The 15,685-nt window shown below is 41.4% G+C and overlaps 1 protein-coding gene across 2 annotated transcripts in view; it reads left to right on the top strand.

Annotated features, from left to right (window-relative positions):
• TGFB2 (transforming growth factor beta 2) overlaps window positions 1–15,685 on the top strand; it is a 58,306-nt gene that overhangs the window by 39,957 nt on the left and 2,664 nt on the right. The window contains exons 3-6 of one of the 2 annotated variants that reach the window (XR_010997551.1): window positions 12,138–12,270; window positions 12,389–12,499; window positions 14,333–14,395; window positions 14,977–15,130. Coding sequence is in view for 1 of the 2 variants with exons in the window: in XM_068185628.1 (XP_068041729.1) it covers window positions 12,138–12,270; window positions 12,389–12,499; window positions 14,221–14,395; window positions 14,977–15,130 (573 nt within the window). In the remaining variant the exon portion in view is untranslated. Of the gene's footprint in view, window positions 1–12,137; window positions 12,271–12,388; window positions 12,500–14,220; window positions 14,396–14,976; window positions 15,131–15,685 lie in introns of both variants that reach the window. The other variant, XM_068185628.1, reaches the window with a different exon arrangement.

Below are 15,685 nucleotides of genomic sequence, written 5' to 3'. Positions count from 1 at the left end.
AGCCCATTCTGTCTAACCTGCATGGGCTCCTTGGAAGGAGCTCTTCTGCCAGGAGCATGAGAGTCCCTAAATGTTGTTGCAGTTGGATGATGCTGCAGTTGCTGCAACTGATCTCCATCACAGCACATGAGGTTAGGATGCAGTGTTTAGCAGGAAAAGCAAAAGCAGGGAGAAATTGGAGACAAGGCACCCAAGATGCTTTTGGGTCCCTTCCAACTTGAGATATTCTATGATTCTGTGGTGTATTGTAGAACAGTGCTATAGAAAGCATTCTAAAACTTACTATATGCATTCTAGAGATTAGAAAGAAGAAAATCTATGCAGATGAATGTTGCAGTGTGTCTCCTCCCTCCCAAAGGTAACCCTCTCCCCCCGCCCCAACCCCCATGAGCCCTGGCTGTGAGACAGGGGGTCCAGGGGATAGATGAAGGTGAAGAGGTATGGATAGGAGGCATTGGTGCTCCAGTGATGCTGGAGGAGCTTTGGGGTTGTGTATTAATGTATTGAGAATGCAGACAGAGTTGTCTAGTGGTGAACATGGTACAAGCATGGGAGGTAAAAGGGGAGAGTCATGAAGATCCTCATTTCAGTGAAAGTGGGAGAGGCAACTGTCTTCTGTAAGGGCTGAAGACTTAGTCAGATATCTGACTCCAGCATGAAGAGCCATGTATGGAGAGTGAGCCTTGCAGAGGAGATTGCCGGTGGAGTTGGCATGAGCAGCTGCCGCTCCTTCTCTGTGCATGAGCTTTGCTTCCTGTCTTGTGACATACATGCTGAGCTTGCCAGGGCTGTTGTGCCCAGAAGGAACAGTGTGGTTTTTCATCTTGCATAAGCAACATTTAATTATTAGGGTTTTTTTTTTTTTCTCCTCCGACCAAGTTTCAGGTTGCCTAGTGTTTTGCTTTGTTGTGGAGTTCTTCTTGATGAGGGTTTTTGAAATTCCTCTCATACCTGCAGTTCCATGGAATGGTTATTCCTTTGTCCCCTTGTCTTTCTCAGGAGAAGAGGGGCAGAAGGCAGAAGCCTTCTGGGGAGAATCAGAGCTCTCTTGTGGTTCACTGAGATAGTCCCTGAACATGTGCACATCTTCTAATTGCCCTCCAAGAGCTTTCTGATTTAGTCCAGTGGCAGTTTAGTAGTAGCATATATACCACTGATGCAGAAGGGACGTTATTCTGAAGAACTATTTTAGGAACAGCTAGAGACAGATGTGAAGGGTAAATTGAAAAAAGAAGCAAGCAGAATATAAATATTTTGTTTCTCCGCCTGATTCTTTCTTTGTGTGGTCCTCTGACCTTACAGATCTACCCCTTAAAATGAAAGAAGAAATGCAAAACGGCACCTTTTCAGCTAAGCTTTCCTCAGGCTGTACTTGGCTCCCTTTTCCAAACCACATCAGAAGGGGACTTTGTGTTTTCCTACAGCCCTTGTTTGCACTGACTCCAGGAAGGCAGTCTGGGGCTGCTTGGCATGGTGAACCAGGGCTGTGGCCCCTTGTTCCTGGCCCTTGGCGCTGCAGAAGCAGCAGGACCCTGTTCCCACCTCAGAGCCTGAGCTGGAGCCGAGAGTGCCCATCATATTTATGCTGGGAGTGAGTGATTATGAATCTGCTTGCCAGGTTTTCTGCCATCTGGATTTCTCCAGGCAGTGAATCCTAGAGATTAATTCTCATGGAGGTGCCCTGCATGCATCCACAGAGCCAATGGGCAAGTAGTAATCCCTATGTGCAGAAAATGTCTGTTTTCATGCAGAAAACTTCTCTTGATATTTAAGGATTAGTCAGTACCATCTGTGTGTTCATGCACAGATGGGAAGTACAGTGCACATACTAAGTAGTCTTAAGATGGAAAACAATAAAACTAACAGAAGTAGAAATTAAGATACTTTTATAAGGCTGGTATGAAAGCTTCTGTCTCTTCTTGGCTCTGGTTAAGTGAAGCTGCAGAGAATTAAATTCTTTAAAGGCACCACCTTTTCTGTGGTTTCTTCTGCCCAAAAGAGAGGCATAATCTGGTTATACTGCTGATCATCAGCACGTTGGAGAGTGGGAAGCTGAAGTGAAGGAAGGAAGCGGCGTGACCTTAGACAAGGTGCGCTTCTCCTGTCCTCTCGCTGTGCCTTGCTCGCTCAATGCACTTCCCAGCATGCACCAAGACTTCAGAAAATATTAAGAGGATAAAGTGCTTTTGGGGAAGGGAGGAGGAATAATATTAAATAAACAAGTTTTAGCATCCTCCAGTGGCCTTTGCTATGTTTTTAAAGATTTATGCCAAATGCAGGCTTTATTGGAATTTGATCAGATAAATCTCAGTTGTTATGGGAATGTCTTTGTTCATCAGTTTTCTTGCCTGCTTTGAAGACTTCATCACATCTTTCTTTTATTAAGGTGCTTCTGTATTTATGAATAAAGTCCCTGCACCCTTCAAAAAAAGCCTTGTCTTTTATGAATAAGCATTCCAAAAAACAAATAGGTACCACTGCAAATCAGAACAAGTGGAAACCCTTACAGGGTGAAAAGACATCTTTCAGAGAGTGCTGTCATATTGGGTTTAAGGTATTTTTATTATGTACAGGCAGTCAAACTATAACAAGTAATAATTACTTCCTGTGGAAGCAGTGCCATGTTTTGTTAACACATCATAAAGCATCACAAAAAGTGCAGCAGAAGGGCTGTGTTTTATTGTCATCGTTATCTGAGGCTGCTGTGGGTGGGGTTATCTGAGAGGCTGTGATGGGAGGGATGTACCTACAGGATGGATCAGAACAAGGGTTGGGGCAAATGAACAGTGCCAGGTTAAAGCTGGGGGGGACACATCAGATTGCAGTGAAGAATTTGAAGCAAACAGGAGCAGACCTTTCGTCTTTCCATTTTGGGGAGGGCTCAGTCCATGTTCAGAGCTCCCATGGAGCTTGCTCAGGGTCTAGCAAGAACTGTCTGTCCTCTAGCTGGTAGTAACCCCCACTTCCTCCAGGGTCTCTCTTCCTGCTTGGAGGTATGAGGAGGAAGATGCTGTGGAACATACTACTCCATTATGAGTCAGATTTAAATTTAAACCACAGTTGGTTGTTCAAATACTTTCAATTCACACAGTGTTTTGTCTTGTTTTTCAGTTGGGGAATACGTTTAGAGTGAGCTACTATAGATTTGGGCCAAATCTCCTCGGTGCAAATCTCAGGCAATTTACACTGACTGCAACAGAGATCCTTAAGGCTGATCTCCGTGTAATCAGGAGCAGAGGGGCCTTGCTCTCTTTTCTTGCCAGAAAGGGCTGTCTCTAATGCCACGGAAGAAAATACCACGAAGCAGGATTTGTGGCTCTGAGCTGGTGCAGGATGTCTGTATTACAGATATCACCTGGGGCACTTGGTTATAATTGACTGCCATCGCTGTGACCCGCATCTAAAGTAGTGCATTTGGATCTCACAATTTATTTATTGCTATCCTGAAACCAGACTCTTGCATTCTGAAGGGTTATGAGGTTATGTTGAATGGCATAAAAACAGTGTTCTCTGAAGTGCCAAACTCAGTATAAGATGTGGATGTAATAACATTCTACTTTACCAAACTCCTTTGCTTTCCCCCAGCCACAGCTCAGGACCAGAGGAAGTTCATTTGCAGTCTATTTCAATTGAATTGATGTTTTCTCCTTATTCCAGAATCCCCTTTTTCTGGTTCCAAATACTGTATGCCCTACAAAAAGTTGTCAGTACATTGAAGACCATATCTAGAGTACCTTTGGCAAATACTCTGTGAGTGTGAGGGGGAAGTATTTATGGCTGCGTCATCTTCACTGTAATTTGGGAGCACATCTCGGATGCACCTGCCTCTTGCCAGGAATAGAGCAGTTACTGAAGACAACTTGAAGGAATATATAATATTTCCATCAGCTCCTGGCAAGGGCCAGGGTGTATTTCTCAGCTGGACACTGCCATGTGTAGAAATGCGGGCCACAGATGGCTGTTTTGCCATTTGTGGTGCCTGTACGTTATTGGAGGCGTGGGAATGCAGGCCATGGGTCTGAAAACAACAGCTAGGTTTGGGTCCCTGCTCTTTGGGCTAGCATTTGTTGGGGTAGCCAAGCCTACATGATGCTAGGACAAGAGGAAGTTTGAACCAAGCAGCTTGGCGTGGTAGTCACTGGGCTAAGGAACATCAGGTTGGCCATGTGCTAGAGAGTCTGTTGGAGGGGGAAAGGTGGTGTTCCTGTTCAGGGGAGGTGTAGGAAACAATGTGAAGTTTTGTTGGAGAGAAGCCTACTTGAAGAAGAATAGGTGATGGGAGAAAATGGAGGAGGATGGGAGTGGTTTGGGTGGAAACCTGTAGGCGGTGGGAGGAGAAAATTACAAAGAGAGCTGTGAGATGCAGGGAACAAGACAGGCAAGAGGAAAGGAAGAAAGAGGAGGGACTTGTGGAAGAAGACAACATATTGGAGAAACTACTGTGTCCAAATACTCATTTAGCCAAGAAAGCTGCATGCCAAAACGTAGTAAAATGCACATGAAGATGAGATATGACTGTCAGGGACAGGACCAAGGAAGAGAAAAGGGCTTAGGAGACCTGTGCTTAAAGGGGAGATGAACACAGGAGTACCCTGCAGGATCTGGGAGGTTTGGCTAGAAGACAGGAGAGCCCACTCTGTTTCTGTTGACTTTGGCTCCTCTTTGTTGATACTTTAATAAAACATAATGTGCCTTTGGCAAGTTAAAGCTAAAGGCTAGATAAGTTTACGGGATTTTTTTGTTTTGCTTCATTTTATGTAAAATCTTTCTTTGGAGCTATCTTACAATCTCCCAAATGGCAGGAAATTGCCCTCAATATTTCAGAATCTTGCAGGAGAAGGACCCCAGACCCTCCGTTCTTGTTTATTGCTTAAACAATGCAGAGTCTTCCTGCCTGCTGAAACATAAATCAGTCTGGACGGCCTCAGGGCTCTGTCCCCATCTTGCACTGCACATGTATTTTCAGTATCAGGAAGAAGGCCCTGCTTGGGGAACAAATGGAGAGGAAATCCCTTCCCGGGATCCATTCTCTTCCCAGAGCTCATCCCCTCACTGCAGGGTGATGCAACAAGTCAGTCACAGTGATTCCATGACACACTTGACTTCCTTTCTGACCTGCTTAAGTGCTCATCTCTTTGCCTGCCTCACACTTCACCTTCTTTTACCTTTAAGTGAGCATCAGCCAGCACTGTAAGAGAATCCTTCTGCAGCTGTAGCCCATCCAGATATAAAAGCGGTTGGGTTATGTGTGCAATATGTTCTTTTTATTTGCAAGTTTGCATGAAGAACGTGTCTGGCAAGTTCTGAGCAGATGGATCAGAGACCTATGGGTTTTTTACAAACTTTGGCAAGTACTCCATACCTTTCTTTGTATTTTGGCAGGAACTCTTCATCTCATATAGTAGTCTCTAAAGATTCTGCCCTCAGTTTGAGCCTGATTCGGAGACCATTGCAAGTAATGGAAAGACTTCATTGATAAGCAGGGGGACTGTAAAGCCCTTTTAATTCCATTGCACTGAAGGCAGAGTCTGAATTACTCCTTTGCAGGAGTGGCTACAAGAAGAGCTTAAAAACTCGCACTGAGATTTTTTTAAAAAGCTGGTCTCTTGCACTTAGAAGCAGCTAAGATTTTGATAGCCAGTAGATTCCCAATTATCTGGCAAAAGGTACTATATGGAAGCTTTGCACTTTACGCCATATGTTTTCACATATAATGAGTAATAAACTGGAGAGGTTTGCAGCAGAATCAAGGATTTGCTTTTCCTTGTGTCCAAAATAGGATCAAAGGCCTCAGATTAAAACAGTGAATGAGAAAGGATTGATAATTAGCATGGCCATTTGTTAACTGTAAGTTCCAGAAAGAGCTGGCTGAAGTCCCTGAGAGCTGTCCGAGGAGACCTTTGAAATCTGGAACCAGGCAGTGAGTGAATCTTTCAGTAGGGTGAATAGTACATAAGAATTTGGAAACTCCCAGCAGCTGTGTATGCAGACCCTGGAAATCTGGTCATTCCAGTATGAAGAGTTAGGCTGGAGTCTCCTGCAGTTTCTTCTGGTTCAGGAAAGGTCATCCTAAATGGTGGTTTTCAGCCATGGTGTGCATAGTTGAACTTATCTTTGCTCTCATGTTAACCAGCATAAGCACCTCATTTACCACTGGATCTCATTGTTTGGGCTTAGTTGCTTTAAACTTACAAGCACATGTCAGGTTATTTCTATTATTTTTTAAAGGGCCGTGAAGTACCAATGGAAATCATGGAGAATGACTGGTAAGTAAGAGAAAGAGTAGTGAGCCTGCCAAGATGTTGTAGTACACAAGAACATCACAGGAGTCTGAAATGACAGGGAAGGGAAGGGAAGGAAGGAAGTTATCAGGGGGGCAGCAGGATCTGGAGGGAGGAGATCAGACAGTCCAGAATGAATGGAGAGGAAAGACAGATTAATAGCAGGTTTTCACAAGATAATGCCATATTTACTGCTGTTCAGTGAATGCAGAACCCACACTGGCTGATAGCAGTGACCATTTCAAGTTCCAAGGCAATGCAGGAAATAGGATAGATATTTTTAAGTGGCCATATGATCTTAATACTATGTTTGGAAAGTTCATCAACTTGTTTCAAGAAACTGTAAGTCACCAAAAATAATTCCAAAGAGTTGGTGACCATAATTCCCAAACCCAGCTATAAAATGCTCTTAGTTTTCTTGGCTGCAGCAGATGTATGTCATTGATGCATCAGCCTGTGTATCATCAGTGCTGAACCACATTTGTTTTTTTGTTTGTTTGCTTGCTGAGGAGGTGGAGAATTTATTAGCCAAAACTACTCCACTGTAAATTATACTTAACTGTAATTTTCCCATTCTTCTGCATCTGATTGTGGTGACGGTAGAAGACTAGAAGGAGTTATTGGGCAGAATACCAAATCTGAAATGAGCTAAACAAGTTGCTGTTCTGGGGCTCTAGTTATTTGAAAGAACCAGTGTATCTTTGTGTCAAATTTTTTCCTTTTAGCTCTGTAATGAGTCACGAAGACGGGCTGTTCTGGCGTCTGCTGTCAGTGGTTATTGTCTAGAATACATACACTAATGTGTTGATTCAGTTATCCCCTGCTTTAGCTGCCTAAATATATGAGTGGGGGAGTAGGCGAAGGAAACTTTGAGCAAAATAATGTTTGTTTTAACAGTCGTGGGCATAGTAGTTTTTCTGAGTTTGTTTTTGAACCAGTTTAATTGCACTGACGCCGAGTGCTGCTGCTCTGCTCATGTCAACTTTTGATATGCCCCGTTCTTTAAAGAAGTCATGTTTCTGCTAATTTTGCAAGCATTCTGCTTTGTTTGTTATCATGAATTATGTCATGTTCTCAGTGTACTTTACAGTTTATAAAATACAGACTAAGATAATCCTTATCCTTTTATACTCAGAACTGTGTGATAGTTTCTTGAGGGTATAAATATGTGTGCCTATAAATAAACAGTTTCATCCTCCAGTATTTGAATGAAGATTTTAGCTACTTGATACTTAAATTTTTAAAAAAAAGGAACCATTAATGCTTTCCAGTTAGTCTGAAAAATAGGGATAGCAAGTGACAGAAGTCATTTACAAAGCAGTGTTTTCTGGAAACTCCTCATTCTTCTGAAACCAGTTTGTGACAAAACTAAAATTTTTCACTGCTGAGTGCCCTGGTCACAGTGATTTAGGATATGCTTTCAAGATAACATCATGGGTCAGCCTCCTCTAATGGATGAAGAGGAGCAGAGCCAAGTCCCTGCCAGCCAAGCAGAGGTTCTCCCCCAGAACACTGAGCAGAACGAAGAGTAGATTTCAACAGGATTTGTAAAATACCAGAAACCTGGCAGGCCTTATGAGGGTGGCATGTGAGTGCTGTCATCACCAAGATCCCCATCTGGGCTTCCTAAACATACGGAGCTGTACAAAAAGGAGCAATGCTTTGTTTGCATCTGGCTTCTTCGTGAGCCATTTCCTGCAATTAACTGCATTATTCATTTATTCATGTGTTTGTTTCACCTTGATCTGCTGGCAGTAGCTGTCCATATGTCATATCTAGAAACTCCTCATAAGTATTTGTAAGATTATTTTTTCACCAGGTGTTTTCAAGAAGCCTCAGAATTGAAAAAAAGGTGTATGAGAGGTAGGTTAGCAGTGGGCATAGAAGGTAGGTTGAAGGCAGTGTGCAAGACACTGGTCAAGAGAAGATTAAGAAGTGTTTTAGTTGTGGTTTTCCTGTGAAAGGGAGGAATCACATACAAAAACGCGGCAGAAAAAACCTGAAATTGTTCTTAGAATTTAGGTCATTGCTACTGAATGAAAATGAGTCTGTATACTGGTCTAGAAGTCTGGTGGATCACCTTTTGGTAACACTTCTTCCAATTCAGCTCATCCCCACAGCATGTGACTGTATGTGTATGTTCCCGTGTAATCATTTGTTATAACAGGCAGTGGAAGCAAGACCAAGAGAGCAGATATCCCTGGACAGACATCCTCATGTCCAGAACCCGCATTTGTTGGCTTTGAGCTGTCTCCGAAGTGTGTGCAGGTGTGCATGCTCACAGCTGTACGTGTGCAGCCATTGTGCATCACTGTGCTTATACCTGTGGGTGTTGGGATGTGTCCCTCCTCAGCGGGGGAGGTGGGGCTGCCTGTGTGGAAACTCTGTCTCCTGCTCATGCAAATGATGGGATCTGTGTCTGCACGCAGTGAGTGATACACAGGATTCCCCCACCGGAAAACCTTTGCCTTCCACATCATGGCTTGTAGTCAGAGCAAACTCTTCCTACCTCTTCAAGAGGGAGCGGTTGGGTAAGGTGCCAGAAGGAAGTAAGAAAGGATTAAAGGGGAAGTTTAACTCAGTTGATTTTCTCTTCTGTGAATTTTCTTTTTTTCCCTTGCCTTCTTTTAATACTTTTAGTGCACTGAAAACGTTTGCACAAAGGCTTTCGTTTAGCTCCTGCAGGTACAAGCTGTGCAGCAGCAGTTCTGATATCAGTGTTTGATGTGGTTGTGATGGGCTAAGCATGAAGGTGAAGTGGTGTTTATAGGTAAGGCAAGGCAATGTTTATAGGTGAAGGTAATATCTCTTCTAAGACCAATCAGTGTGGTTGGAAGAAGTAGACAAGCTTTCAAGCACAAAAGCTGCAAGGCACAGAAAAGGCTTTTATTCTTTTTTGAAACTAAATTAGTTGATCTAGTAGGAATAAAGGACTGGAAATGGTGAAAGATAAGTTTTTCATTGAGGATATAGGCTTGAGGGTGTATTGGAAGAAAAAGGTGTGTTGCTGATGGGGAAGGTTAAAACCAGAAATGTAGGGCAAAGTAAAAAGAAGTAAACCAAAGTGGGGAAATGGCAGAGAGAACCTAAATGCTTATTTCATGTAGTGATTTCTGGAAGACTCATTTGAAGAATATATTGTAGCTGTAAAAATTTCTGAGACATTCCTACAAAAAGGCCCTGTTGTTTACCCCCATATAGAGTGCAATTGCTTCAGTGTGGATGGAAATAAAAAGCAGTGTAGGAAAAGAAACTTAATCAGATTAATTTGTGGGAGGAAATGGACTCTGAGGATCCAGTCTAGGATTTTATCTTCCATTAGCTTTCCACACTTGGAACAATGTAGGAGAAGAAGAAGGGAAAATTGAAATGGTGGGGCTAGAAGATCATTCTTGCTTACAAGTACTCAGGTTGTTAACATCATACATCACCCTAACACTATAAAGATACTTAACCCAAGAGGAGATTGAAGTTAATTTCACTTAGTGTAACACTCTTCTCACTTAACAGCTTTTTGCTTAAGAACTGCCAGTGCCTGTTTAACCCATGGTGTCAGTTGTGGAAATTATGTCATACTTAGTTTGTGACTATTTACCTCATTCTTTATAATTTTCTTCCTGAACATGCTGTGTAAACAACATGGAGAGAAACTTTACTCTCAGACATTGTAGGTACCATAGGATGGATAATATCCAGCTCTTTTAATCCATGGTATCCATCCTGTCCCACAGTGGCATACAGCTCAGAAGCATTTTCTTGTCATTCGGCTCAACAATGGGGATGGATTTTCCTTGGACCATTGGATACATGCAGTGATGATTTCTTGTACTTTTACAAATGTCTTTTATTCCAGGTACACACTAACAGGCCTTGACTCTGTCTTTTGGTAGCAATTGGGAAAAAGACTAGAATAAATAAATTTATTTTTGATGCCAAGGCACAGCTGTGTCTTCAGAATATGTCTAAGACCAATTATAGTTAACATCAGGAGATTGCTTTTGGCACATTGCTTACTTTTAGTTCTTACATCACTGCCAAAACTGAGGTATGCAGTTTCTGGAGTCTTTGGAAAGATATGACTGTGCAGAAAGGAAGAGAAATGAGCCAAGTTCTTGTGTCCCATTTGCCTCACACCCCCCACCCCCCAACCCAAACGCATCCTTGCAGAATGACAGCTGCATTACATCCTCAGAAACACTTGACCTGATAAAGACCAAAGGGAAGGCAAAGTTATATTTGTACTTCTCTGGGACTTTCCCAGCATTGATTACTGATTCTCTCATCCCTCTGGCACTTCTTAGCAGTGGTAGTCCCCTTGCTGCTGCCAGACTCTATGTAAACAGTTGTTCAGACACTTTGTTTGAAGGTTACCTCATAAAAAGGAGTCCCAATGTTCACTGTTGGAGTGCCCTTAGTTTCTACTGGGGAACTCGGCGTCGCCTACCAAGGGCCCTTAGTAATCTTCTGGACTTGAACCAACATCTTCTCATGGCTTTTTGCTAAATGTGTTGATCAGAAAGAAGACAAAGAGCTTGTCATGTTGCTGTTCTTTTCATAAGACAAATGTTATTGTAGGAGCCACAGTGTTGGCCTATGAGAGATCCAGCACTGCTTTGCAATAAACAGGGAGACTCTACATGCTGAATCCACTTGCTGGACAGAATTGGGGCTTTTCAAGCCTGTTTAATTATGAAAAGCCTGATTTTATCATGATGACATAGTTTCACACCTCTTTTGAAATATTTTTCTTTACATATATTATGCGGTTTCACCATTATTTTATTACAGCAGTGCTTGCTAGATGTCAGGTTGTTCTGGGCTGAGAAAATAGGAAGAAACAATGAGATGTTGTCAGTTACTCCTTTGGAAATGGACTTGGGTGCTTACAGAAAGGAAAAACCTGAAACAAAATATGAAGTTGCATGGCTGGCATGCCAAAAGTTACAAAGTGATGTTATCATGTGGTATCTTGATTGGAGTTGACTTAATGTTGCATGGCATTCCAGCTCCCTGTGTCACAAACCTATCAACAGAGTAACAATCAGAAATCTGGAGACCTGTTAACAGCCAGAAGTCCAATTGTTTTTGTCCTACAGTTAGGATAAATAATAGCAGGCCATGCTTGTATATGGGAAGGCACTCACTGAATTGTTTGCCTGGAATGAGGAGGACTTTAGACACTTGAAAATCTGGTCATGCAGGGCCTGGGTTTCTTTTGTTCAGGTATTTTTTGTTGCTTGGTCAGTAGAAGCTTTGCTGAAACATTTGACAAAAATGCAAATACAGCCTATATCAAAGTTTGGTTGGAAGCAGCCTCACCTGTTGGAACAAATCTGTGCATGGCCATCTCTTTAATGTATGATTAGTACCTGAAATCAGAGGGAAGGCTAAAAGCATGAATAAGGCAGTACCATAGGTTAGTTATAGGAGAACAATGTAATATCTTCAGTGCACAGACTACATTGTACAGCCTGGACTTTGGCATCTTATGCTCTAGCCGGTGTAAGTATTACTGAAGAAGGTAAAATAGCTTCTTTTGATGATTACTGTGATCTCTTCACCAGCACTTGTATTACAGGATAAGTTTTCAGGGCAGTTCTTTCTGTGTAATTTCTCTCACAAAGGAATATGTGATGGTGTGTTTTGCTTGGGAGCCTAAGCTGATTTCATTAGGGTGTTTTTATATTGTTCTCCTTACACATCCTAAGAAGATTCTTTCTGAAAATGTGCATGAATGTTCATCTGCTGCATAGAGGTTTCAACTGTAATATGCTATTTTCCAATGTTAGTGATCCATTTTAAAAACAACCAGGTAAATATTAACCTGTAGGCAATCTTATTTGCTGTTTCTTACAGGTTTTAAAATCTAAAGAATTATCATCACCAGGACAGCGCTATATCGACAGCAAAGTAGTTAAAACAAGAGCTGAAGGAGAATGGTTGTCTTTTGATGTCACTGAGGCTGTACATGAATGGCTCCATCACAGAGGTGACAAAAAGTGCTCTTTGCCTTCACTCCTGCCCCAGCTACTTCTCCATTAACTTAGGAGTATTTCAGAGTCATTCCACGTGTAAAAACCAACTCCACTCACTTTTATGTTTTGCAGACAGGAATCTTGGATTTAAGATAAGCTTACATTGTCCATGCTGTACCTTTGTGCCTTCCAATAATTACATCATCCCAAATAAAAGTGAGGAGCTTGAAGCAAGATTTGCAGGTAATTAAAGAAAAAAACTCCAACTTTTTAAAATGCTGTGGTATGTACTAATTGAGGGCAGAAACAAAAAGCTATTTCTGTCTCCTAAATGGCATTCAGCTGATTGAAAACTTGCTAATTTGAGAATTGTCATTCTCAGCTGGTAGGAAATGGTACTAAAGTTGCAAGGGTAAAACTATATCACCTGAATAATTCTAAAATCATAAGGCATGAAAAAGTTGTCTCATTCCATGCATGCAGCTTTGGTGTCCTCAAGAGTCTGTGTTACAGTTTGCAGCATGCTCACAGGATATACATAGAATTTTGGATTTAGTGAAGACTCTTGCATAGTTTGCCATCCACTATTAGATAGTAATGAGAAAATAGCTGAATATTTTCAAAGTAAATGTTTTGCTCTCCATCCTACTAGTGCAATAAGTCAGACTTAGTTGAATTGATTGGAATGAGTGGGCATTAAAAAATAAAAAGATGTGTAGTGAGAATATATGTGCTTTTTATGGACAGCAGGCAAGGTGATATGAAGTAAATATATCGAGGTTGTATAAGCTCTCTTGTGTTTCTAAGCCATTAAGCTTTCAGTTTCACAAAGAAAAATTATATTTAATTGACTATACTACAATTACCATCCACCATCACACATGAATCTATAGTTATATTAGAACCAATTTTAACCTAAATTCTATTCCTGAAGTTCTCATTTATTGAACTGTATCATGATTTGGTTCACTTGTGATCCAAGTATTTGGCTATATTCCTTGTCAAGCATTAAGGCTTTCTAACCGTTGTTTCACTGCATTGGAATTTTTTCCTGTAAGTAAATACATGTACTGTACATATGATTAAAGCCATTGTGTGCATTTAAAAAATAGTTAGTATGGTGTTTGGTCACTAGAATTCCATATATTAAGAAAAGAATAGTGTGTTTTGTTCTGTTTAGATGGTAGTATCTGGTTGGGGAGGTTAATTTTCTAAAGGATCTTAACAAAAGGCATAATGTGACTCCTATGAAAGGCCAATACCTTGAATCTCTTGTCTGTGCTATTGCCACAGATTAGAAGCTAGTAAGGCAGTAATGTTAAAAGAGAATACAGAATGTGAGGCCATAGATTGCCATTTGAAGAAGAAATACTTTAATCAGTGTCTTTTCCATGCCCATATAAAAGGAAGAGTAACTGATTTTCTGGGGAAAATTAGCAGATTTAAATAAAGTGGCAGTGAAAGACAGGACATTTACAAGTATCAGAAAGGAGCGAATGTGATGGAGGAAATGAATGGGATAGAAGTAAGAGTGGGAAATGAAGGTGGAGTATCTAGAGCATCTTTAAGTGTGTTAAAAGGTTTTAAAAGGTACATAACTGTTAAAAGCTGGGAGTACTGCTCTGACTGAAGTAACAAGAGAATCACTGCTTGGGGCGTTTGAAGCTAAGATACGCAAGATGCAGTGACTGAAATTACCTTCTCTGTTACTCATTTAAGCGTTTCTGGTAAATGTACTGAAATGCCATTAAACAGATGTCAATGTGGGAGGGTTGATACAATAGCTAACATGAGAACTGTATCTTAGGCATCTTGGGTTGAAATTTGCCCCCACTTCCCCAGTAAAAATGCCCAGCTGACACCATCATGGCCCAGTTTCTGAGAGATTTTTTTTAAGAGATGGTTTATTTAATTTGTAAAGAAAAAGCAACACAATGTTTATCACCAAAATGTATTTTTTGAAGGTATTGATGACTACACATATTCCAGTGGTGATGTGAAAGCTTTAAAGTCCAATAGGAAAAAATACAGTGGGAAGACCCCACATCTTCTGCTAATGTTGTTACCCTCCTACAGACTTGAGTCGCAACAGCCCAGTCGGCGGAAGAAGCGTGCTCTAGATGCTGCCTATTGTTTTAGGTAACTATGCCTGCACATCCAGTATTCTTACACAGTCCTACCAGCCTGGGAGGTGTCATGCAGTTGTTTATCATGTTTCTTTATAGTTGGCATTTATACAGAATGCAGACCCTCATTCTCAGACCTGGGCTCTGTGTGCAGCAAGTCTCTGCCCAGCGGTCTCCAATCCCACAGAGACAGGGGCAGATTGTTGTGACCTTAGACAGCAGAAGCTCAGTTCTATCTGGGATGATTCCCAGATGTATTAGTCTCATAGTTAGAGTTAAATTATCACCTTCATTTTGTTCACCTACTCAGAGTCTCCTCTGTAGGACCTGGAGAAAAACACTTGAGTAGTCCTCCAGGGAAGCCATTAGCTTTGTCTGTATGAGCAAGTCCTGCCATGTCCAAGCATCCTGCAATAGCTGTAATTTCAGTTACAGCATAAGCTACTATTGATCTGATTTAGTTGAGAATTTTTGTGACTCAGACCTGCCTGCCTGTAAAGGATCATTCAGGGAGCAAGCAACTGGATTATTTTTATTCCCAGTGTTGTCTTTGTGTCACATCTCAGACCAATGTGTTTGTATTTTATTTCCCAGGAATGTGCAGGATAATTGCTGTCTGCGTCCACTTTATATTGACTTCAAGAGGGATCTTGGCTGGAAATGGATTCATGAACCTAAAGGATACCATGCTAATTTCTGTGCTGGAGCCTGCCCATATTTATGGAGCTCAGATACTCAGCACAGCAGAGTAAGTAATGAATATGCTAATTTTCAGCTTTTGCTTTATAACTGCAGGTTGAGTTATGTTTCTGGGAATGACATCAGCACCATTGTCCAGAGTTAGTCTTAGTAACTAGGGATGATTAAATGTGGCCCTATAGAGGGATTTACCCATGGCCTCAAGCTAGTGTTGAAGCAGGAGAAATGTACTGGCCCAGAGATTTATTTTCTTTTATGTGTTCATTGATATGAACACATTGTTGGATTTAATACTTCTTGTGAGTATGCAGCCTTTGGAGGTGGCTTGGAAAAGGCCTTTCAATATAGATGTGAGTGGAAGATGGCACAATGAGTTTAGTCAGCAAAGACACTGAGGGAGGCACTTTCAGAGTAACAGAAGGGCTGAGTTGTAGCACCTGGTCATCACCTACTTTTATGACTTGCCATACTGATAGCTGTCCTCCTTTTATTTCAAAAGACATATTCTTTCTTACACTTTGAAAATTTATATGGGAAGAAGGGACCTTGTGTATGGAATATTGAAGAACCGAATGATAGTTGTCTGAGATGGGACTTTTTATTT

Source organism: Anomalospiza imberbis, chromosome 3 (assembly GCF_031753505.1).
Source record: "Anomalospiza imberbis isolate Cuckoo-Finch-1a 21T00152 chromosome 3, ASM3175350v1, whole genome shotgun sequence".
In the NCBI taxonomy this organism is placed as follows: domain Eukaryota; kingdom Metazoa; phylum Chordata; class Aves; order Passeriformes; family Viduidae; genus Anomalospiza; species Anomalospiza imberbis.
The sequence above is the reverse complement of the archived record's forward strand: the minus strand, read 5'-3'. Positions and strand labels throughout refer to the sequence as shown.